We start from the raw sequence: 25,024 nt of genomic DNA on the forward strand, positions 1-25,024 counted from the left end.
AGAGCAGGTTAAGATAGAATAGGATAGAACAGCATAGAACACAATAGCATAGGATAGAATAGCATAGGATAAAATAGCATAGCATAGAATGGAGCGGTTCGTGGTGCGCCGACCCCGCTCCCCTCAGAGCCCCCGCCAGGCCCGCTCGGAGCCCCGCTCCTACCGGCAGGCCACGCTCGAATCCCTTAAGGCGAGTCCCCGCTGGTTCCTGCCGTGGCCTCCATCAGCTCGTCCTTGGGGAGCCTCGTTTATTAATGTTTCCTATCGGGTTTCTCTCTGTTTTGCAGAGGGTGGTGGTGGTGGAGGATATAAAGCGCTGGAAGGCGATGCTGGAGCTGCCCGGGCAGCCTAAGGAAAATCTGCTGGAAGCTCTGGGGGAACTGAGGAAGAAAATCCCTTCCAAGGAGGTGTTACTGTCCACTAAGATAGGTACAGTGCTCCCATCCCACACCCTGCACGGGGACACGGCCGGGTTGTGCTGCAGAAGGCGAACAGCCCCACCTGGTGGTCAATGGGGCTCAGTGGGTCGGGTCGGCTCTCAATGGAATCCTATTGTCGGAATAGAACGTGCTTCATTCCGAGTCATTTTATTCTTAGGTTTGTGCCTAATTGTGACACTGCCTCAGTTAAAGATGTATTTGGCTGCCGAGCACCAACATGACCCCTGTGTGCTATATTCTGTCTGTGCGCTATATTCTGACCTATCCAACCTGTGCCACTCGTTGTCTTTCTTTTTTCAGGTCACACAGTGAACAAGATGCGCAAACACTCCGATCACGACGTGGCCAGCCTTGCCAAAGATGTTTATATGGAGTGGAGAACCTCCATCAAACACCACTCAAATAGGCCCTCCATAGAAGTCAAGAGCGATCCCAAGACTGAGGCGTTCAGAAAGAACGCACGGAAGCTGCTTTGTGAAGCCCTGGATCTGGAGGTAGTGTTCATCTTTAAAGAGTAGCTGCTCATAGGAGCACATTAGACAAGCCTTTGTTGGCCATAGTTACCCTAAAACTGGTCCTAGCAGCAAAGTGGGGACAAAAGTTCCTATTTGCAGTGATGTATGACCCCATTTATAAGTAGCTTTGTCTTAAAGGTAGATTCATATGTGTTTTGTTGCTGTTATTAAACAAGTAATCATGCTAATTGTAAGTGTATTGCTCTCATTTCCATCACCAGCCAACAGAGTGGCTGTGTATGCACTGCAGTCGGGTTGGATAAGGGAAAAGGAGGAACTTAGCAGAATATAAAGTTTGGACTATTAGTTGTCAGCAGTTAAAGCAACGCTGGGACCTTTTGGGCATTTCATATTTAAGTAATTAAACATTTGTAAATTGAAATGTATTGCAGAAACATGGAGGCAAGTTTGACAGTATATAAAATGGCAATAATTACTAGATCCCTCTGGTGTCTTTAAAAAAATGAACAGAGTTTTGCTGTGAGGCCGAACAACTAGCTTGCTTGGTCTATGAAACACTGTAATAATTATCCCTTTAGTTTATTCATTAGTTATCCTTTAAACAGCAAGAGAAGTGGTAAGCACTCAAGAATTTCACAGCTGTGTGTTTGCCAGCTATGAGAAGGACTTCTCCAGCTTCCCATCCATCTGGACTGGGGCAAAGCAAAAAGGTCATTTAGTGTGAGGGAGCTTTGGGATGATTATGTGAGGAGCTCGCTGTCAGGTCCAGCACAGCAGTAAGGCTGGTGGTCAAGTCTGAACCTAGGAGAGATGAAGGCTACAATGCCATCCTCAAACAAGTGGTATGGGGTAAGGTAGGACAAGGCAGAGCTAATTCCAAAGAGGACTTACCTGAAAGTATGGGAAGGAAGACTACCCTTGTGGCTTGCAGCTGCCATTGCATCTACAAGTGCAGCTTATAGCTGTAGGATGAACAGTTTTCAGAGGAAGGGGAGCCACAGCCACTTGGGCAAGTGGAAAGCAAAGGTACCTGAGAGCTGATTAGAAAGGGAGAATGGGGCTGAATGGATACAACAGGGCTCCAGGTGCTGGCCAGCAGAGGGGTAGTTTGGTTTTGAGTAGCAAAAAGAGAGTGAAAGTAGTGGGCAAAGGACTTGGAGGAGTATTGGTTGACAAAATGGAATCTCCTGTATCAGAAACATGGGAGATTCCCTGTCACAAAAAGCAGAAGTGAAATTAAAACCACTTCTTGATGGGCAGGGTTTTGTTATTTCTTTTTTCCTAAGCTCTTCTAAATTACAGGTTTTGGCACATGTTGAAGCAATAACTACATAATTAACATTTAGTAAAACCCTTTCTGCATTCTTAATTATACCTCCTTTTACACACACAGAACCCACATCTCCCTTTATAGCACCGAGCAGAGTTGCCAAGTGTTTGGCATGTCTTATAGTTGCTATTGGAATCGAGTTTAAAATAGTATCCGAGGTGCCTTATATCAGCAGGATCAAAAAGTGAGCTTCACAGAGACAGCACAACACAGAGAGCACATCAGAGCTTCTAATTGTGGTTCCACTTGGAGCCCAAAGCGAGTTGCAGATTAGTTTCCTGTCGTGATGGCAAAGCACTGCCACCCAGCTGGGGATGTGAACATGTTCCCTGCCACTGACCATGCTGCCTTGCTCCTTAATTGCTTGGGCAGAATTAAATTGTTCTTCCTGTTGCACTTGTGATGAGAAGGAGATTTCCTTGAATCTACGCTGATTAATGAAGAAAAACCAAAAAGCACCAACCTCCAATTTCAATCAGTCGGTCTCCTTATTAAACGTAAAGATCTAATTTTATACTTTGCTGTTTTCAGATTGATCACCCACTGGCTGAAAATATTGAGCGAGAAGCTTTTCATCTCTCTTCACGTCTCATTAGCGCGCCGTATCGCAGAATGGTGCGAGCTCTTGTCTTCTCATTAAAGCACAAGCCTGAAATCCGTGCAGAAGTCAAGACTGGCACACTCACCGTCCCTGCCTTTGTACAGAGCCATAAAAAGTGAGGCGTCGTGCTCGATGCCGAGTGAGAACTTCATGTGCCTGTGTCTCTATGGAACTGGGAACCCTTTCTGTCACAGGGGGATTGCTGAAGCGCTGACAGCGTGACTCACTTGGCTGAGGACAAGAACTACTAGTGATGGAAGTGGTGCTTTAAATCTTTGTGGGGCTGCTGCATAAGAAGTTTCTTCTGCTCTGCTGCGTGTTTTCCTGGTACAAAGCCATCCCTGCTCACTCACCTGTTCCTGCTGTCAGTTTGTCATCCCTCAGCTCGGCTCCTTCCCTGATGTGGATCTTCAGATGCAATTAGCTGAACGGCATAAAGGATCATCTCTGCGCTGTGTGGGAAATAGTGGGAAATCTGGGTAATTGTTTCATGGGAGGAGGTTCCTAACAGATAACTGCAAGCCCTCATTAATCCTAAATCAGCCAAGTCCGCTGCGGCTGGGCCCTGTTTAGCCAAGCCAGGTGATTTCCTCTACATCCACAGTGATACAAAATGGGCTTCAGTGGTTTTATATCCATCCCTCCATGGGCTCAGTCATTCTGCGGTGGTGGGCATCCTCTGAAACCCTGGGGTAAAGGTGCTCTCTGATACCTCTACTTAATGAGCAGCTCGCTCTGACTTCCATACCTCACTCATGATTGAAATGTGGTGCTTTTTCTTAATGTAACACTGGAAAAACTCACCTAGAGATGAATTTTTTAACTACAGTTATGTTGTAAGGAAAACATTCCACATCCAGGCTTTCCTCTGTATAGAGCATGGTGTAAACAGATTTAAGCAACAAACTATTGTTTGAATTGCTACTAGTTATTAAAACCTGGAAACCTTGCCTTTCGTATTCTGGTTTCTTTAGTGTCACAAGTCATCTTGTTCCCTCTGTACTATTATTAAGGCTGTGACAGGCACAGTCTTTCTCTAGTGGTGGAGAATAAAGTGCTCCCTGTTCTCTGTGCATGTACAAGGCACTGGTCACAATCCATTTCTGAGTTAACAGGGTTGAGAGAGTCAAGTGCTGGGATGAGTGAAACCTGCTTGTTCGCAGGTACAGGAACTGAAGGGCAATGCACTGTATGGAGGTGTGCTTTGATCAGTCGTGGTCAACGCTGATCTCAGGGGAGTCCCTTAAGAACAAATAACATGGTCTGAAAATGATGCAATAGTCGCTATTCAGATCTTCATCCTAAAACAGGTCTGGGTGTCAGTAGGTGGATCTGCTAAATACTGCTCTGGGTGGAAGCAGAAGCTGGCAGACATGAGTGGTGACTGAGGATAATACATCAGCAGAGACCCAACACTTGATGATCGGTGTGGAACAAGAGATGTGAAAACCTTCAATTTCTTACAAGTAATCAGATCCATTTCCCACTTAGCTTCAGGCTGTAATTGAATTCACCCACCTCAGATTGTCACAAAAGGAGTTCAGGATCAATGAGTGTCTTTGGTTTTGTTTCCAGAGCTGCAGTGCCAATACCTGCTGCATAGAGGGAAGAGATGTGGATGCTTACCAGATGCTATCCACTGTAGTGCTGTAAAATGTGACAGCGAGGTCACACAGACATAAACAAGGCTCTACACGGCCAACTCTTCTGGGTGACTTTATCCACATCGCTCTTGGCCCCTGACACCTTTCTTTTCTGAACACGCTTTAGGGAGAAGCAGTTTTTGTTCCATCTCTTTTGGATGCCTTTCAGCTCTTTGAACATTGCAGAGAAGATATTTGTTGGCCTCGTTCTCGGTACACGCTGAATATTTCTCTTTTGGGAATTAACTTCAGGAACGCAGAGTTGCTGCATACCAGCAAATTCATATACATTTGGTCTATTTTATGGCTAATACTTTCACAGCTATTTTTCTAAGAGACCTAAGCACACAGCTCTGGGTCCAGCTCTTGCAGGGTGATGTTAAAGCTGCAGGGACACGTGGGATGGAGACTCACTGAGTGGGGGAATTGGTAGAGTTCCCCAAGGGCTGGGGAGCTGCTGCACAGCGGGAAGTGCAGACAACAGGGGAATGGTTTAAGGACTTCTGAAGAGCAAACCCACTGCTTTGGGAGGCAGCAGTGAAGGAAAGCTTCACAGTGCTGCAAATTGCTGGGGCGAAAGAAGAAGGGAGCAGGTAAAACCCTTCCCATCCTTCCTGAAAAGGAGAGTGCAGCTCCTCCGTGTTGCTTGTTCTTTTAAGAGGCTCTTCAAAGGTTTTCTCCACAAAGAACCCAAACTTTTAGATCTCTCTCGCTGTAATCTGAAGGCTTTGCTGGGCTGGCCCTGGAAGAAGCGATGCTGAGACAAGGAGCAGCCCCAGATGCCCTCTTACAGCCCCCAGCTGCTTCTGGGGGCTGCAGAATCACAGTCCCAGTGCTGCACCCACCTCCCTCTGCAGTACTGCCGGGGTGGCAGACCCAATGCTTGGCTTACAGAACCAAAAAGGAGCTGTGAGGACCCAGAACATCCAGCACACCAGGCTTCAGGGGAAACACAGAGGAGCTCCAGCATCCTAAGGGATGTAACCAGGGGAAGAGCGTGCCAGGGTTATGCTGCAATTAGCACTGCTCTAAACTCTTCTGCTGGCAGTCCGCTGAGCAACAACATCTACGGTCCCTGTCAATTAGATTAGATTACAGGATAATCCTTGCTAATTATATATTATTATACACCAAGCAGTTATCTCCCTATAAAAGGTGCCCCTATCATGGACAGGCGCTCTTCCCACAGCACAGCCTGCCCAAACAGCAGGGCTGCTTTTGTGCAGCCACTGGTTTGCCTAAGCTGAAATTTTCACATTGTGACACCAATGGAAGGAGGGGAGAGGATGCCTCAAGCCCAGACCCCCCCAAACCCACCACAGTGCTGGCTTAGGGAGAGAGCTCCTCCCACAGCCAGAGCCCAGGAGATGCTCAGATAGGGCTGTGGGCAGCACGGATTTGGAGCGACCCTTAAGGCAATGCCATCCTTTGAACGTAGCAGCTTCCCACATTCCCCAAGTGCTCTGTTTCATCTCTGCACACCCAAACCCCAGGAGTATGGGGAGGATGACATTGCTGTCCTCTGGGCTGCAATGGCCAGGAAATAGGAGAGATGGCTGCTTAAAATAAGCTGGGAAACAACAGCTCCCCATAAATGCTGTCCCTGCATTTTTAATCGCCCATATGCTGGATCCATTATGCTTCCCCAGCTGGTGGGGCTGGTGGCTGCTGCCTGCTCAGCTGTGCTCCATCGGGTACCTGCAGGGTGGTAAAGGGGTGGCAGTGGGCTGCTGGGTGTGCAGGGAGCACAGATTAGAGAAGCAGAGCTGCCTCTCTCCAGGCGTTCTTAAGAGAGAAGAAAAATAATATGAAGAGTTAAAGCAGGTTCAGAGCTGGACTTCATGGTCTCTGAGCAGGGTCTGTACCCACCATCACCAAGGGAATACTGAATGTGGCACCCCAGGGATAGGACATGCACTTTACTCTGGACAGCAGAGCCACAGCCTCACTCCCCACCCAGTGAAGAGATGAGAACAACATTCTTACTAACATTAACTTACCAAAGCAATATAGCTCCAGCCCTCAATTACACCTCTCCTTTCTCCTGCCGGCCCTCTCCGTTAGCTCTCTGTATAGCTCATGTGTTGCACTGCATCACTTGTTGCAGCAATGAGCTACACGGGGCTTTTGTCCAGCCTGGGAAGCACTGCATGGTGACCTGCAGCATCCTATGGACAGGGATATGGCACTGAGGGATGTGGGTATGGTGGTGTAGATTGGCCTTGGGCATCTCAGAGGTCTTTTCCAGCCCTAATGATCCTCTGAGATACAGTGTGCAGGCATCCAGAAACACCACCCAGAAGCACCCACATGTGCTATACCAGTCACATCACACCGAGGGGAGACGCTGATGTCTGCAGTATGGACCCAAGGCACCCACACCAGTCCAGATGGGGAACATGGAGAAGGTTTGTTACAAATGCTGCTATATTTGGGGGATAGTTGCTATGTTCAGGAATTCAGCAGTTGACAGGATTTACTTCCAGCCATCAGCAAACAGTGTTACTTTCCCGAAAGTAGAGGCACCAGAGGGAAAACAAATTGAAGCAGGTGTGGGAATAGTTACGGAGCATAAGAATTGCATTCCTGAGCCAAATGGACAGATTGAGAGACAGAGGAAAACTGATGGGAAGGAAAACGGCTGCCTGCTGCCCAGATCTCAGGCGTGGGGATGAGGTGGAGGTTGGGCTCAGGCTTTGTTTCACTATCTCCATTTCAGCAGCTGTGTTAGCGTTAAACTTGGGGCAAGGGTGGTTTTGGGGGCCACATTTCCACCCTGAGTTTGCTACAGCAGCACGAGCCCAACCACAGCAATGACCATGAGCAGCCCAGCCAAAATGCAGATGCTGATGAAGACGATGTCACTGGTGTCCTGGCTCTTGGTTTCGTGGGCATCTATGGCTCCTGCCCCCCTCTGCTGCACATCCACCATGTTTTCTGCCTGGCTCAGCCTGTGAGGGTCAGGGCCAGCAAGGAGGGACACGGAGGCTTCCTTCCTCTTGGGCTCACATTGCACCTCGTACCGGTGGATGTCCTCCTGGTCACCCGTCGAGAAGTCGATGTAGAGCGTGCTGACAATGATGGACGTGTTGTTTCGTCTCTGCAAGACAAGGCTTGAGGCTCCTCAGGGCTCACCTCCACAGGCTTGTGGAGACAGCTCTGAGCATCCAGCTGACAGCAAATCAACCCAGCATCTACCAGGAGGATGGGAGAGAGGCCAGCAACTCCTCACCAATATCTAACCTGACCCCTGCCCCCAGTGCAACCTGAGGCCATCACCTCTCATCCTACTGGCAGTTACTTGGGAGAAGAGACTGACCCCAGCTCGCTATAATCACCTTTCAGGGAGCTGTAGGAGGAGAGGAGCTCAGCCAACTTTCAGCTTGCTTTGCAGGAAGGTTTGCCAAACCCTTACCTGGGACTCGGTGCCACACGTGTCGAACCGGGTGTGTATCCTGAAGTGCAAACCAACCACTTGAGCCACACAGGAGGGCATCCCCAAGTACACGTTGTTCCTCTGCAGCTGGGCCAGGGCTTGCACAGGGATCTGGATGTGGAAGTCCGTCCGTGTGCAGCTGATGTTCATGGGTACGACTGTCAGGACCAAAAATGAGACACAGGCAAGCTGTCACCACTGCCATTTTTTCGCTTGCTGTCCCCACAACACACGCAGCTGCTGGAGGTGAGGACAGTAAGGACTTCAGCCTTATGGCTGTTACGCATCGTGCCATAGCCATGGCTTGGGGACTGATGTGACAAGATGTGTTTTCAGGGGGAAAAAAAAGAGTTATTTGATACAGCAGTGGTTTAGCCCTGCCTTGCACTGGGTCTGTGCACTGTGGGCTCCCAGGCACTGGACAAACCCCATCACTTTGAACAGAAAGCAATGGATACAGGAAGGAATCAGGGAGGAAAAAAATGCCCCTCTCCTTTAAAATTCATCCTTGCTGAGCTCAAACCAAGCACTTGGGCAGTAATGAATTATTGAATTATTCCAACTCCCTCTGAATCTCAGCCTTATGAAACTGGTAAGATGCAATAAAATCAATATGAAAAAACAGTGTCACTTTGCTACACTTAGTGCATTATAAAAACCATTAGAAGATTTACCAAATAACTAAAGTGCATTAGATGAAGAAGAGGAGGAGAAAATGGATCCTCTCTCCTTGCATGAAGGCTCTCATTCCAATGGCCGTAAATCACACACACACACACCCCGCCCAAGTCACCTAGTGGACCCAGACAAAAGGAAAATATCCAAAGGAATGAAGAGTTATGGAGACTGAGATGCCCCTTTCTCATGTTTCTGTGGACCTGGGAACGACACATAGCTTACTGGGTGCGTGGTACAAACCTTACCCCTCCCCAGCCTGTAAGGGCTTAGGACATAGCTCCATCCCCTCTCACTGCCACGTATGCTATACACTCCAAAATCCCACCATATGCCGTATGATTCTGCTGCCGAGGGATTAAAGCTCCTGCACCCAGCTCAGCTGCTGCAGCTCCAGTGCTGCTGTACCAGCAGCTCTGGTATTCTACGATTCAAAGAAAAATCCCACAGCTCTTAGACTCACTGGGATGAATGGATGCCTTACCTCCGACGTAGGCAAGGGAGAAGCCCCGCTTGGCCGTGCTGCGGTCTGTGTGGAGCACCAGCAGCAGCTGATGGCTGCGGGAGGTGACAGGCACCGGGCTCTCCCTCCCACACCACGTCCCCAGCAGGGAGGCATTCTCAGCTCCACCATCAAAGGCATCCAGGCGGTCGTAGTCACAGCCACCGGTCAGGCTGCTCCGAGCCTCCAGCTCCAGGTCCAAGAAGAAGACTTTGATCCGGTAACCTGGGGGCAGCTGGATGCTCCACTGACACTGGAGGTTGTTGGGGTAGAAGTTGGGGTACTGAGGGCTGGAGAAATTTCCCTTGATGGTGGTGTAGACTTCCTGGCACTCACCTGCTTGGGGAAAAAGCAGAGAGGGGGGAGGAAAGGATAAATGAGGTCTCCCGGCTAATGAGTGCTCGTCAGTTTTGTTGCTAAAGCCTGTTCTGCCCTCCATCTCACTGCTACTTAGTGCCTACCCAATGTTCACCCAAAAGTTCTAGGGAACGGCAGCAGCTGAGGGAGCCAAGGCCATGGACATAGAACATCCTGAGTTAGAAGGGATCCACAAGGATCACAGAGTCCAATTCCTGGCTCTGTACTGAACCACTCTACATCTGAGAGCAACACCCCGTCCCCACACCCTTCCCACCATTCCCCAAACCCTGTACCTGAGTAGAAATGGGCCTTGAAGCCCCTGCCCACAATGTTGAAGTCTGATTTGAAGAGGATGAAGAGATGTCGGGTGGAGGAGATGATGCGGGGTGGGTGGGAGCTACCGCAGTAGCGACCCAGATGGGGGGCAGCAGCAGTGGGGCCATCAAAAAGGGCCACGTAGTCAAAGCCACAGCCTTGGCCGCCCTCTACTTGGAAGTCAGCAAAGATCAGAGTGAGGGGGCCATCGGTCGCCCTGATGCTCCAGCGGCACTCTGCGTCATTGGGGTAGCTCTCGGGGTACCGCGGGCTGGTGATCTCCCCAGACAGCCCCATCAGTTGCCCACCACAGGCATCTGCAGGGAGGTACAGCCATCAGGGTCAGTGAGTGGATGGGCACTGATGGACACCCTCATGCCCACTCCCCTTCCCACTACCTTTGTGGTAGGTGGCGGCAAAGCCACGCTTGGCCACGTGCCGGTCGGAGCGGAAGACCACAGCCATGACGTGCCAGGCAGAAGCAAAAGGTGGTGGGGCACTGCGGCCACAGAAGGTGCCCAGAAGGTTGCCCAGGTCCCGGGATGCCCCGTTGTAGACTTGGAGATAGTCATAAGCGCAGGCGGCGTGGTACTCCAGCTCAAAGTGGCTGAAGGAGAGCAGGACGGAGGAGCCCTCGGCCACCACGATCAGCCAGGTGCATTCTGTCTCGTAGGGGTACGGCCCCGGGAAATTGGGGCTGGAGAAGTTGCCAGAAGGTGCTGAGAGCACCCCACCACATTTGATGCCTGAAGACAGGAAAGAGGGGTGGGAGACATGATGATCCCCTTCCAGGAGATGCCTAAAAACATGGTGGGCAGTGGGACTGGACAAGATGAGGTGCACAGCACCAGCTCCATCCTAATACCAGCACTGCCAAAATACCACCCAGACCTAAAGAGGTGTCCAGGGAGACCTGCAGTACACGTCTCCTCCCCACTGCCTATTTTCCCTCTGTGTGATTTCCTCCTCCACCCCCCAGCACCCTGTTGAGTGATGGGCTCCCACACTCAACCATTTCCATAGCTTGTCCTGGTGGTCCACCGATAGCTCAGCATCAGTATCTATTTCTTGCTGGGAAAAAGAAAGTAAAGAGCAAGTTTTAAGAGAGCAGTGGTTACACCCTGGCTGGTTCTCAGCCAGGAACATACTCTCCTTTTCCCAGAAGCTCCGGGGGGAAAATCCAGAGCCTGCAGACAAGGCAGCATAGCTAAAGGCAACCCCATCCCCAGCCCTGTGCTGGGGACAGCTGCAGCATCCAGCCCCACAGAGCCTCTGCACAGGAGGTGCTCCTCAGCTCCCAGATTACAAGGGCTCTACAGAGAGATGTTAAATGTAGGGTTAGCCCGTGGGCTGCCCATCCCTTCAGCTTTTTGACACCTGCTCAAAACACTCCCTGCATACAAAGGTGAACTTAGGCTGGGAGATATAGGGATGAAGGGTTCGATGCGCTTCACAATGAGTTGTGCATGTAGGGATTGATTTTTTAATGAAATCTTTATACTGAGAAATGGCTACAATGAAATACAGCAGGGAGGGAGCCAAGACTGGGTGCATATACTGCACAGTGGGCACAGACATCACAGCTGGGAGGGGAGCAGGCCCTGTGTCGCCTATGGGGAATATATGCTGGTTCCCAAACATGGCTGCATGCTCACTGCCATCAATCTGGGCCAAGCATGTGCAAATCAATACTTGGCCATTGCACACTGCTGTTCATCATGTTTGCCAGTGTGGTGACCTGTCAAGGGAGGGAGCAGTAGATGCGCACAGTGCTGCACTGTGAACAGATCTGATGTGCATGTGTGATCTGGTGGATCTCTGTGCCTTGTTAATTACCTGCAACAGGCAATCAAGCCATACAGGACTGTGCTAGAAACCTGATGTTATTGGAATTCATATCCAAGAGGGAAGCCTGCAGGAGGGGCAGGTCACTGAGGACAGGGTGCCTGGGCTGTTCTGTGTTTTAGGGAGGGGTATTGCTGCCAATTGGCTGAAACATCTTAATGGCACAGAGTGCTATGGCTGGTGTCGGGTCACACTGTACAGATAACACATGGGTTTTGTTGCACACACTGCAAGCTGCACATGCATACGTACAAACATATACATATATACATACATGCACACCAGTATGTATGTGTGTAGAACTCCATAAGTTAATGATCCCTTCAGCAAAGTGCCCATAACCACAAGACAATGCTCACCTACCACCTACAATAAGCATGACCCAGCACTCACCACCCCACCTACCTGCACACCCAATGCTGCTGAGCCACCCCCAACGCCCCCAGTGCACAGAACCTTACCTTCACTTGGGGCCACCCCGAGCACCACGCAGAGCAGGGTCAGAACCAGCATGAGGCTCGTGGCCCTGTGCCCCATCCTGCTGTCACCAGCACCCGAGCATCCCTCCAGAGCTGTCTGTCCAAGAGGGAAAAAATAAATACAGGGAGAAATAAATAAAAAGCAGGAGGGCTGCAGAATTAATAGTGGAATGAATAATTCATCCCTTGTTTGAATTAAGAGCAGCAAGGTAACTTGATCTATTCCTCCCTTCCTTCACTCGGTTTTAATGATCTGGATCAAATGTCCCAAGGATTTACACTATAGCAGATACCTTGTCAATACACTATATTTAGAAGAGATATTAATGCTTCAGATATGGTGTATAATGGCAGTAAGTCTGGGCTGACAATACGCCCTTAAGGGGCTATGAAAATAATTTAGTTTGCCAGGCAAGACAGCAAACCAAAATGGGAATTTCAGGCTCACCACGGAAAAGTACCTCAGGAATTAATGTGATTTATACTGCAGCACAAGCCAACTGTTGATAAAAGCTGGAGACATCAGCAGCATCCTAGTGTTGGGCTTCTTTCTGCCTGCCCAACAGCACAGTGCCCTCATAGCCCATGCTGCACATAGCCACAGAGACCTGGCAAAGTAAAGCCAGGTATGGGAGAGACCTCTGCTTGAAAAAGGCACCTTCCAGGCAGGGGGTGGGAAAGAAGCAGCCAGTGTCTCTAAATCTCAGCCAGGGGGATGAGTTGCATTTATTAATTAAGCAATGAGGATCGATGCCTGAGACATTTCCTGTGGATTAATGATGGGCTGGGAGGAGCCGATGGCCCGAGGTGCTGCTAAGGACCATTAACGCCAACTGGCCATTAATTCCCAGGAAACACTCCATGCCAAGGTCATTAAGTGCCTGTATTTACGTATGGGTAATAACAATAATGTTTGGCTGGGCTCTCCGCCCCTGCCCGACCTCACTGGAGCCACACAGGGCTGGTTGGCACCAGACACGCATCCCATTGATGACATGTCCACCTCCACGGAGCTCAATTAGCTGGTGCCATATAAGCTGGGATGGACAGGATGTCACCACACCATACCAAGGTGTCATCAGGACCCAGACCCCAGCCAGGGCAGAAGCCCACAGATCCACCAAGAAGCTGCACAGCTCATCCAGCACAGTAACACCAGCCAGCCTTCCTCCACCATCATCCTCAGCACACTGACACCTACATGGCCGCTCATCTCCATCCCTCCAGCTGCACTCCGTGTCAGCTGTACCCCTGGGAGATGGGGAGCACACAGGGGCCAGGGCTGCACAGCACACCAGCTGTGACCCCAGCCTGGGGAAAAGCATCCATCAGCCTCAGGCACATTCACCCGCTCCTGACCTGGGGATGGCAATTCCCTGTCTGGGCCGGAGCCCAGCCAACACCATCCGTCAGCAGAGCAGAGGGGACAGGGGGAGGATGAGGACAGCAGTAATGCTGATGAGAAACCAGGCAGCCCTTTACAAACAGCTCTGGGTCAGCCCTGAGTGCTGTGGCTCAGGCTGGAGACATCATAGGGTGGTACCTTTTTGAGGCTGCTGTACCAGGGCTCCCTCAACTCCTCAACAGGCAGATCTATAAACCTCGAGTCAAAAAGGCATTTGATCCATTTAAACAGAAAGGATGGATGTGCTCAGGATCACGAGTCGGCAAGAGGAGATCAAAGTTTTAAACACGGTCCCTCAGGAGGAATAGAGGAATTATTTAGGCAGGGAATAATGAGATGAAATTAAGCAAGTATTTAGGCTGCCCATGAGGAAGAAAGGAAGCAAAGCTCCTCTCCCCAGCACAGCACTGCAGGGGGGCTCAGTGTCCCTGTGACCCTCACTGGGGTGGCCAAAGCAACCGAGCACCCCACAGGACAGACAGCAGCCTGACTTCATCCTGGGGTGCAGAGGGACCTCCCAGAGCCCTCCATCCTACTGCTGCCCAGCAGCACCCTCTGCTATGGGTTGACCCCATGGGCCGGGAAGGGGGACCCATGGCACGACATCCAGCATGAAAAATGACAAAAAGGCTGGGGGGGGAGGAGGGGAGGAAGGGAAAGAGGGGCAGAAAAAGCAGAACGAAGTGCCAAGGGCTGTTTAAAGGCCCCTTTGGGTTCATTGCACCAAGGACGCGGTCTCCCCTATGGAGAATTTCTCACAGCCCCCATCCCCTCCGGCACAGCAAAGCGGGCTGTCGGCTGCATGTCGTCTCCTCCCGCTGCCCTGCAGGCTGCCTTTGCAGGATTGCAACCCGCAGCACTCACAGCTTGCTCTGTCTCTCACCACCCTCCCTTTTAGCCACGAACAAAGACAGGAGGCTTCGCAGCAGAATGGCCGGACCAGCTGGGTAGGGTTTAACCATCGTGGCCCATATGTGCTGAAATACCCAGACATATTGGGGTTGATCTTAAAGGAACAGTCCCAGCTTTTGCTTGGAAACGCATTGCTTTTCCAAAGCAAGCATGAAGTTTTTACCTCAGGCCTTTGCTAAAGGCTTTGTGGGTTTTTAGCTGGATGCTTAAAGCAAGAAGAACATAAATAAGATTTTCAGACTACATAACATCAGAGGAAAATACTTTCCGTGTTCCCAAACGAAATAGTGAGAGCAACTAGAGAAGGCAGCTCTTTATCACCCCACGCTGCATAGAAGCACCTCCACTACAGTGCGGGTTATGGTGGCTAAAGCACAGTTTGGATAGGCACTGACTTTATCTTGGACCTAATGTGGGCAACATCATTGCATCTACCTGCAGTAAAGGCCAGAGCTCTACTCTAGACTATGAGAACAGCCCTTGATCTGAAGTTAGCTTAAAAGCTGCATCTATACTGGACTGAGTCCAGGCATTTGGTAACTGGAGACAAACCTCACAGCAGTGAGGGGAACCCACGCTATTTAAGACCATGTCACGCACTGTAAACATGCACCTTTGTGCAACTGCAAAGAACTCCTTGTGGTTTAGTGGCAACCATGGCAGACTGTGTCTGCAGGGCCTGGGCTGCTCACAGCTCTGACCCTGAGCCGTGTGAGGACAGGGACATCCTGAGCTTAGATCCAGCTCTGTTACAGATCCCAGTCTCACATGATAAAAAACAAAAGCCCTCCCACACCCCAGTGGTACAGTTAAGTGCATATATACTCACCAAACACACATTACTACGAGCCAGCAAAAGGTACCAGAGCCTCACTGCAACAGTGAAGGAGTCAAAAACGTGGTCAAGAAGATCAGCCCATCTTTCACATGATCTCACCATCAAGGCCACTCCTAGAGCAAAGGCAAAGCTAAAACAGCAGATTCAGTGCAATCAGTTGCTGCCTGCAGGACCTCATTCAGGTACCCACACGGCTTCCCAACGTGAAGCAGAGCTGATCCTTTTGAGCAGCTCTCGAGGTATGTGCAAGGGGTATTTCTTCAAACAGGTAAAAAATAGACAGGAGTGATGATGCATCATCATCTGCCACAGCCATAGAAACCCTGTGAAATCCCAACACAGGATGAACAAGAAATGAATGGCAAAACAGAAAGGCGTGCCAAAAGGGAATATATGCAGGTGCAGCTAGTAAACACTGTGGTCTAAGAAGGTAAAAGAGTGGAGAGAGGATAACTCAGATCAAAGGCAGAAGCACTGTGCACTAAAAGGAAGGGGCCGGAGTGCCCTGCTGTGCCCTGTGGGGCAGTACCCCAGAAAAGCCCAATGAAGCTTTTACTCCTCATGTCTTGTTCTTACATGCTTGGGGTGCTCAGACACTTTCACTCTGTGAATATCCTGTGATAAAAAGAAACAGCTGTTTATTTGACAATAGCTTCAATTTAGTGAACCAGGACTCTTACATAACACGTAGGGGACATAGAAAGCAGACAACCATCTTCCCTGACAGAGAGCAGCTACAGCCCTGATGCTTCCCCAGACTTTTAGGACATCCTCCTTCTCCCTCCAGACAGCACTGCAAAGGTTGAGGTTCAGCACAGGCAATGCAAATCCTCCTTGAACACCACGTGTAATTAATTCCACCCTCATACATAGGTGGTCTTTACTTTTTGGTACATGACTGGAAAGGCTCTTTTCAGAGAGCAGCACCTTCATCCCCATATTAGTGTATTAAAGTGCAACTGAGGTACAAGGAGGCTAAGAAACCTGCCTGGCATCACCCAGCAAGATAACGACACTGAAACAAACCCCACAGACTCCAGAGGGTCAGGCAGTGCTCTGCTGTTCCCTTGGCCTCATTATCTTCTCCTCAAGGATTAAATCTCTCCAGGGTACATCTAACAGTGCACAATATCACTGCATACTAGCATGGATTTCAAAGCATCACGAGCCTTCATGTTACAGCAGAGATGTACACTTGGATGCTTCTTAATATGAAGATATCTCACTTGCACGTAAAGACTTCCAGTAAAATTGTAGCAGCCACTCTGGAAGGTCATCTGATCTTTAAAACACCTAAGGTTGAGAATCATACTGGAAAATGCATTTGATCCAAAGGCCTATGAAACTATAGGCATAAGGATTTCAGCCTATTGATAGATTTTGAGCAATGTCTTTTAGCAGGAAGTCCTGGTCTCGGCCTGAGGTTCCTTCGCTCAAGAATACTTTGCTAAAAGACAAAACAGGAATCTTCTTCAATTCCTGCAGCTTTCAGGTATCTTTTCATATCTTCAGTGAACGCAGAAGAGCCACAGATTAATACAAATGGCTTTCTTCGGCAGGAACTTATTACTGTCTTTATCAAGTCTTCATTTAGGTGACCAAGGTACGTGTTCTCCTGATAGCTCCAAGGAAGGTTTTCCAGTGAAGTTTCCTGTAAAGGCAAAAAAGGACAGTAAAAGGACAATCAATTGCTTACAGCTCAGTTTCCCTTTTCCCCTTAGAGCATGGGACATTTTTCACCCTTGAGACTCCAACCTGGATAGCAGTGATCCACCCCAAGACCTGTGTTACTCTTGTAAAGGCCAGATAAAATACTTCCCTATCACTTGATCTGGCCACCGAACCAAACAAAACTGAGTGTAACTACTGCCAAGTAATACTGCAGAACTTCCTCCTTAGGGAACCTCTACCCATCACGCCTTTTCGATTCCCAAGTCTTCAGTCCCAATTTTATTCCTCCCCACTGCCTCTTCCACTCCCCCAAGCCTCCTTTAGTTCCATCTCGCTTGCCAAAGCAACTGAAGAAAACCCTGCTCCAGACACAGCTCTGATCCCACGAGCAATGTTAGATCCCGTGACATTAGATCTAATAGGACCCCCTACTGCTATTAATTAGAAGCAGAAGGTGCTTAGATCTTATGGTGACAGGCAGCAGAGCAAAATACTGGGACAGACAAAGAATCCTAAAGGGGAAGATGCACCACTCAGTGTTGAAGTACAACAAACCTGTTAAGAGAGGAGAGATGTGTATGTAGAGCAGCCTGTGTTGACAGGGGTCAGATGGGTTTCTTGCTGCCCTCCACTGGGCTGAATTTCAAGAGCTTCTCAGGCTCTTGAGAAAGCTTTGTCCTGAGAAGAGCATCTAAGCTATATCACCAGTTCTCACACCTACAGAGCAGTTGTGGGGATGCCTATGCACAAGCACGTTTCCTCTATATCCAAACCTCAACTTGCCAAGACCATATGTAGAACATAATGTATGAGGCAGATCCACCACAAGATACAAAAAGTGATTCATCTGAGAAGCTAAAAATGCAATGGGATTCATTCCCTTAACATAAATAATTCTTTCTGTATCTTCCCTGCAACGAATCCTCATTTCTAAGGGAAATAATTCTCGTCTACCAGATCTGTGTAGAACACAGGCAACTTTGGGACCAAATGAGAATGAAAAAGACCACTCAAAACATAAGAGCACTGAGAGGTATGTCCTCATCCCATGGATTTGGCATAGAAAACCATCTGACAGAGGGGGGCACAACTTTACCAAGTTTAGAAATGGGTCAACTGGGGAAAAAAGATTGCTGGGAAGTTGGTGCTAGTGTACTAGAGTAGGAAAGATGTATCCATGAGCAACAACTAGAAGGTAAGGACAGACTAAGGCACTGGCATTAGGAAGAGAAGTAGTTCATTTGCTGGGAGGCTCCTAGAGTAAAATTCTTGAGGCTGCATGAAGCATGAGAAATATTCAGCAGATCTAAGAACAGCAGCAACTGGATCAACAACAGCCTTGGTAGCTGGGAAAGAATTAGCACCAGACCAACAGAAAAGGTTCATCCAGCACAACAGAACAGTCACACAAATATACTTCATGTTCATTTACTTACCTGGCTGAGGACATAAAATATTCTGATGTTCCAGTATCGAGCCAGATCCCGGAGAAGAGGTTTCAAATAAATTTTTTCAAACGTACAAAAGCAGCCAACAAGAGTTACAAAGGTTTCATCCTCTTCATCATCTGTTATGGACTGGAGAATGGGAAGCATCGGTGCAAGACCAGTGCCAGAAGCCAGCATGAGGAGTTCTCCATGCTAACAATGGAACAGAGAGCTCTGCATTAACCATCATGACTAGAAACAAAGGTGCTCATTGCCTGTTCCTCCGTACTGCCACACTGCTAAAGGGTCCCTAGAGAAAGGAAAATATATCAGGACGTGAACTGGTACATGCAAGTCTTCAAATAATGTTCTCCTGTAAACCCCATCAAGGACTACAGAGAGCACTTCCAAGATTTGTACATCAAATTTAATGAAACTGGGTTATATCCAAATAGAAGCATTTATCCTAACTTTAGGTTCAGTTCAACTGTATGCATTGCTGACCCATTGTTGGTTGTTTCCTTGCTGGAAAAGATCACTGTTTATTTTGGATGCTGCAAAAATACAGTTCTGAAGGTGCACTGGAGGGAATGGTTTCTTCTCCACCTTGATCCCACATCATCCCGGTGCATTATCTCACTTCTATTAAAGACCTACCAGTGCAGCACCCATCCGCAGTGTTTCCCATCTGCAGCACGGAGATGTTCACCCATTTACCTGCACCAAAGGAGGCCCGTGATGGAGACAGCTTTTCTATAGCAAGAAGTTCTAAAGATTGCTCAGGTACTCTGCAAACTACACGCACAAGAATCACCCAGCCAGCCCCTGAATGAGTCACTTCTCTGCAGGGCTGCAGTGCTTTGTCCCAAATGACCTGGAAGCTTTTAAGAACAGAAGAGAACAGTAGCCCAACACAGCAGGGAGGATATTCCAGGAAGCAGAACAGCACTGCTCTGCGTGGAGCTTGGCCAATGGGATTTTACAGCCCTACTTTTGTTGGATATTTAAAATTAATTAAAGAATAAAAAAAAAAAAAGGCAGGCTTTGGGATCTTAATGACCTATGTTTCAATTCTGCTTCTCGTTTGAAAGGTCAGAATTAAGTAACGAAATTAGTGTGCGTGAGAAGCCTTCCCCTGAAACTGGATCTGCCTTTCTTTGCAGAGAGCCTGATATCAGTAGACAGGAATCAACATTTGCAGAGCATCTGGGTGATGCGACACCTCACTGGAGCTGCTGCAGGTCAGGGAACACCCAAGAGAGGAAAAGATCAACACCTCTTTTTCACTTGTGCTCAGTCACAAAATAGCAGCATTGCTCAAACAAGGCAAAAAACAATCCACACTCATTGCTGGGGCAGAATAAATTTCCTTTGTTAAACACATGCAAGTGATGAACGGGCAGCCGCGCTAATTTTCCAGCCTCCCACCCACCTCCTTCTCCTCTTCCCTCTTACATATGCTGCAGTTCAATAAGGTGTACTTTCCCCAACTGACTGCTAATGCTGCAGCATTGTACAATACCCAGGAACTCCCTAAAATAATCATGAAAACAGTAATCAAATTGATGTCTTCCCTTTGGATTATTAAACAAAGCTAGCTGCCAGAAGCTGAAACATCCTACATCTCTTAGGAAACCAACCTTATTAGGTCGATATGGGAACCCTCCAAATGGCCCACGCCAAAAGGCCGTGTCTCCTTCTTTCCAAGTCTTTATGTATTGTGACATTAGCCCAGCTTCATAGCACTAATAAAAAACATTGCACAAAAGAAAAGAATAATTATACTCTGTTGGAAACCTTCCCAGCTTAAGGTCAATTATAAAGTTATCTACATTTAAACAAGAAGGGGGCAAAAAACAACATTTCATGCATTTAAAAAGAAAGAAAGATCATTCTATTTGAAAAATAATTCAAAGTTATACCCAAAACAAAGACATTTAAATTAAATCATACTGGATTCATTCCAGCTTGACTATAATGTAAACACAACCCACTCCTATGCAGCCTGAATTTCCAAAACTGAAAAAAGCTTATCAAAGTTCTTGCTTACAAAGCACGAGGAGAAGAGAGTCTTGAATGCAAAGCACAGCCTGAGCCTTCAAGCACTCTCCAAACCTCGGGGTGTGGGATCTGCAAATGCCCTCTGGGTACTGATAGTTACATAAACACTGCATAGCTCTTCCTTTGTTTCAGTCTCTCCAACGCTGTGTTGATACAACTAGTGACCCAACGAGTGGCTTCTCATTTATAAAGCTGTTTTCAGAACAGATCATCTGGATGTCTTTATGTTTTCAAAAAAATATGTTAACTCGGGCTTCACAGAAGGAAAATATGAGCCAAAAAATGCTTCACTTTCCACTGGGCACAAAAAAAAAAAACAAACCACCAACATTATTTCAGCTTTTGCTCATAGGAATGCTAACCTCACTTATGACTGACAATAAAGGGCGAGTGCTCATTCAGAAAGAGAATCATAGAATGGTTTGGGTTGGAGGGGACCTTAAAGCCTACCCAGTCCCAACCCCTGCTGCAGGCTGGCTGCCACCCCCAGGGTCCCACCCATATTGGCCTTGGAGGTTCCCATCCAAGCAGCCTTACTGCTGTATGTAATGTGCCACTGGTATATACATGTCCTACTTGTATGAAGACTTGATGTTGACAAGAAAGAAGACATGCAAAAGAACTGTCAGCATCTATGGGATGTGCTCAGAGAACAACAGCTGGCCCAGCCCGCAGGAGCAGATAAGCCTAACAGCTATGGCAGACAACTGGTCTTGCACAGAGGCGATGCCACTGATAAGCCTGAGGAAAAGCAACACAGCCAGAGGTCAAAAGATGGAATGTGATACAAGCCTTCAAAGCCTTCAGCCCACATAACAGAGGGGAGTATTTGGGAGTATTTCCTGCACTAGACAAAAGCCCAGCTCCACACCCTGGTGCCTGGACTGGCCACCAAGCAGCACTGCAGGCAAACAGAACTGATGAACCACAGAGAAGCTAAGGACAAGAGTGGGTGTGTGTGTGTGTCTGTGCATGCAAGCGATGTTAGCTAACAAAGAGCACAGATACTCCTCCCTTGTAACAAGCTCACTTAAATAAGATATCCTAGGTACTAAGATCTATTAGCACCGGTTGTTAAATTGAAGGCAAGCATGTCACATGCACACATCCAGACTCTGTGCTGCTGTCAGAAACATTTTATGCTCAGAGGGCTGAATCTCACACAGAGTGTTGCATCAAAGGAGCAGTATTTGATCCCTACCTTCTTTACCTGCATATGGAAGTCCGAGACAAGAGGAATAAAGTCAGCCCCTCTTTATGACCCATCCCCAATGGACCATGGTAATGGTAACTAAAGCAATCCTTCCTTCACCAAAATTATTTCTGAAAATCCAAGTAAGAAGCAACTGAGTGGGTTTAAAATGAATTTTTCTAAATAGAAAGAAAAAATAATGATCTCCTGGGGGGGAAACTTCTACGCTCAGTTTTACATGGAGAGAAACCCTAACATTATAAAATCACTCAAAAAGAGGGTTACGCTCCCTAAATGGCAACTCCTTCACTCTTAACTGTAGTATCACAAATGCAATGCTGTAATAACAGGAGACAGAAGGGTTTGAACAGTGCTTGGATTGCATAGTAATAATAATAATAATATACTGCTTCCCAAAATTGCTTGAATAGTGTGAAATATACCACAACCTACAGACTGAGTTATAAAAATGGCTGCTTTGCACTGGGTGTTACCAATCTCTTTTGTCACTGCCAGAGAGTAACTATAGCTCCCTTTGGGATGAAAGGTTCTATATAAAGGAAAGGTGTCATTACAATCATTACTATTATTATTGAAATGCAAAACCTGTGAGTAGTAAGCAAGTATACATGAAATTTCACAGTCATCCCGTGAATGGATCCTATTAATACAACTTAAATGCAGCATTTCTCTCCCCTACCACACACCAAATTGCCAGAAGAATGGTGGAATGACCCTCCCACAGGTATCTTGTGCGAGCTACACACATCTCTAAAGAACAGAGCAAACATTTGAACATATAATGCATAACAGACCTCCAGAATATGAAATCCTGAAAGACTGGCAGAGGACAAATGGTCATTTCCTGGCAGCCACCCAGGACACCCAGCACAATGTGTTTCACACCTATGCTAAAGCCTGCATCTGAACTGAGGAATCACTACTGACATACAAACACAGTATTGGGGAAAAAAACCTTCACTTTGGTGTTCTCCACACAGCCTAATTATGCATTTGTAGGAGCCCTGAAGATTGTGTTCAGAATAATTTCCAGCCAGGTTCTTATGGAACATCCTTTTGAACTCCAGCAGCTCATCCAGACCAGGGCTGTCACCGCACACACCCTGACTGAACCAGAATGAAAGCTTCTTATGAGTGTCCTTAACACAAAATAATGAGTGGGGGGGAAAGTAACAGCTGGGCAAAGGCTGCCCAAAATCCAATGGTTCCACTGGACCAGCTACTGGGTGTGACCTCAGAAACAGACTGAAAAGGCAAAATGAAATCAGGGACACAGAGTGGGCATCTCTTCCTGCAGTGGCAACACAAGGTTCCAGAGAGGCCCTAATGTTTAACAGGGATTGTGCTGTGAAACACTTGTTTGTGTGTCACCTTCCTCCACTTCCAGCTTCATGGAGGAAGAAAAAGAAGCAGCAAAGCACAACTGCTTCAAACAACAGAGAAACAGCCCATGAGGGATTTGACAGAGCCTCCCCTGAAGTGCTGACAGCGCGCTTGGTTCCTAAAAGAAAACACAGTTCCCAACACCTCCAACTCTAATATACATTGTACAGACTGACTTACTTTTATTAGAACTTCAAAGTAACCTTCTGCATTCCCTGGGCTAATCGGCGTGTAGGCTCGTTGGACCTCCAAACCATTCACCACTCCTCTGAGAAAAGAAATATAGGAAACCACTGTAACTTGTGCCATTGACAGATACTACCAACGCTTCTGCTTTTCACTGGGGAGATCAGGCAACGCCGAGGGAGGCAGCAGAATCCCTTCCCAATGGCTCAGCCTGTGCACAGATGCAAAAGGCTCCCCTGTGAGAGGTAAAAATCCACAGGGAACATAACTGATAATGCATCTATTGTTTCCCTGGTGGTGGCCCCAGCTGTATCCCACATTCAGCTCTCGCACGCATCCCTGGAAGGAGGTTTGGGAAAAGAGTGGCAGAGGGGAGAGAAAATGCTCTCTTGTGTGCTATTCTTTTTGTTCTAGGATGTACCTTTCCTTTTGTGTTTGGACAGTATCTGGCAATTAAATAATGAAAGTCGGGGTACAGCCTTAAATCAAGCTGTTGTCAATGTATTTTCCTGCAAGCTTTCTCTTCCCACAGAATATACCCACACTGCTCTTCACTACTGACTACAGTAACTGACTCAAGCGGTCAAACCTTTCCCTTTGCTGCATTGCATGAGAAGACTGAAGGGAAAGCAGCCAGCTGTATACATCAGCTGTTAACGCACCAGTAACGTCAACAGATACAGATCAATGGCATCATGACTTCTGCTTTCTGGCAGCCATCACCACAGATGGCAGGGAGAGAAACTTCTCCCAGGTGGCCCCTATTCTGGCGAGCCATTAAGTGCAAGGGAGGGCTGTTTTCCTAGAAATCAGTTAGAAAATGACCAGACAGCAGCAGTAACACGGTGGGTGCTGAGTTACTATGAGACACAGAGACTAACATTGAACTCTGAGTTGAGCACAGCTCATTGTCTTTGCTGCAGCACCCAGCGATAAGGCATTGACTGTAACACCTCCTCAACTCTTTCTTTCTACAGTCTATCGGTGTCTTTTTAAATCACACCCAGCTGTTTCTGACCCACCAGCAGGAGGATAAAGCTGAAGGAAACAAAACAAAAGGCCTTCGCAATGGCTTTTGCCATAAAAATTAGCAGAGCTAACGAGCTCACGGGGCCTTTCAACTGCGATACAGCACAGCTATAGAATTATGATCTGCCTGGTGCGAAGGCTTTGTCTATGGACAAAAAGCAGTAGCTGGGGTTACGTAATGCGGGCTGTTTAAGCAGCACAGAGAACAATACCTTAACACGATGTGTTGTCCCAAACCCAACGGCAGCCTGCTATTTGCTGGCAATTCAAACCTGTACTGGTAGGTGTCCTCTGTTAGCTGCTGCACAGAGCTAATGCTGAATGCAGTGAATGCATCAGGGCTGAGCTCGGAGCTACTGCTCTGCAACAACAAGAAACAAGCACTCGGTTACGTGACGCCTTTTGTTATTTCATGGCTCTATGGAAGCAAACCGGGGGGGCCCATTTAACACCGGGGGGGCCCATTTAGCTCCGGGGATGCTCAGGGCCCCGTGTCGGTTCCCTTCGGCGCTGACCTGGCCCCGCTTATGGCCGAGCAGCCCTTTGTCTCTCGCTGCTCTGGCCCGCTCCCACCTCGCCAGCTCCTCAGCGTACACATCGTACACGCAGGGCCGGCAGCCGCCACCACAGCACTGAGCTGGGGAAGGCTCCTGGGGCTTCAGGGCCTCCCACTCCTCCTCCTCTTTCTCCTCGCTCATGGCCCCGGTTCCTCAGCTCCCCCAGGTCCCTGCCGCCCCCTCCCCGCTCGCAGCCCGACACCTCCCGCCCCGCCGCGCCGTTTATGGCCGTCCCTCTCC

General features: G+C 48.2%; 3 protein-coding genes across 21 annotated transcripts in view; 1 reads left to right on the top strand and 2 right to left on the bottom strand.

The window, feature by feature from the left end:
• Positions 1–3,797, top strand: TCEANC2 (transcription elongation factor A N-terminal and central domain containing 2). The gene is made up of 4 exons (XM_015870713.3): positions 1–190; positions 288–429; positions 741–934; positions 2,778–3,797. The coding sequence occupies exons 1-4, from the start codon at positions 89–91 to the stop codon at positions 2,964–2,966; spliced, it is 627 nt and encodes a 208-aa protein (XP_015726199.1). The 5' UTR covers positions 1–88; the 3' UTR covers positions 2,967–3,797.
• CDCP2 (CUB domain containing protein 2) lies at positions 1,973–16,420 on the bottom strand. 8 transcript variants are annotated; one of them, XM_085511754.1, is made up of 10 exons: positions 16,284–16,420; positions 15,249–15,387; positions 12,085–12,199; positions 10,177–10,524; positions 9,757–10,095; positions 9,086–9,442; positions 7,906–8,084; positions 4,366–4,442; positions 3,201–3,299; positions 1,973–2,103 (listed from the first exon to the last, which is right to left on the bottom strand). In XM_085511754.1, the coding sequence occupies exons 2-9, from the start codon at positions 15,357–15,359 to the stop codon at positions 3,221–3,223; spliced, it is 1,605 nt and encodes a 534-aa protein (XP_085367880.1). In that variant the 5' UTR covers positions 15,360–15,387; positions 16,284–16,420; the 3' UTR covers positions 1,973–2,103; positions 3,201–3,220. The 8 variants fall into 8 exon arrangements, 6 of the variants coding, with proteins under 6 accessions (XP_085367880.1, XP_085367879.1, XP_015726187.1 ...); XR_014932855.1 differs by lacking the exon at positions 4,366–4,442; XM_085511753.1 differs by lacking the exon at positions 1,973–2,103 and having other exon boundaries at positions 3,161–3,299.
• CYB5RL (cytochrome b5 reductase like) overlaps positions 15,871–25,024 on the bottom strand; it is a 9,640-nt gene continuing 486 nt past the window's right edge. Inside the window, exons 1-7 of one of the 12 annotated variants that reach the window (XR_014932866.1) lie at positions 24,743–24,993; positions 24,440–24,588; positions 23,193–23,280; positions 21,618–21,739; positions 19,996–20,100; positions 18,365–18,568; positions 15,871–16,908 (exon numbers count right to left, since the gene is read on the bottom strand). Coding sequence is in view for 8 of the 12 variants with exons in the window: in XM_015870707.2 (XP_015726193.1) it covers positions 16,705–16,908; positions 18,365–18,568; positions 19,996–20,100; positions 23,193–23,280; positions 24,440–24,588; positions 24,743–24,925 (933 nt within the window). In the remaining 4 variants the exon portion in view is untranslated. Of the gene's footprint in view, positions 16,909–18,364; positions 18,666–19,012; positions 19,073–19,995; positions 20,101–21,617; positions 21,740–23,192; positions 23,281–24,439; positions 24,589–24,742; positions 24,997–25,024 lie in introns of those variants that run through there. The other 11 variants (XR_014932865.1, XR_014932864.1, XM_015870707.2 and 8 more) reach the window with 11 other exon arrangements.

Source organism: Coturnix japonica, chromosome 11 (genome assembly GCF_054131305.1).
Source record: "Coturnix japonica strain WE chromosome 11, WE-NBRP24, whole genome shotgun sequence".
Lineage (NCBI taxonomy): Eukaryota > Metazoa > Chordata > Aves > Galliformes > Phasianidae > Coturnix > Coturnix japonica.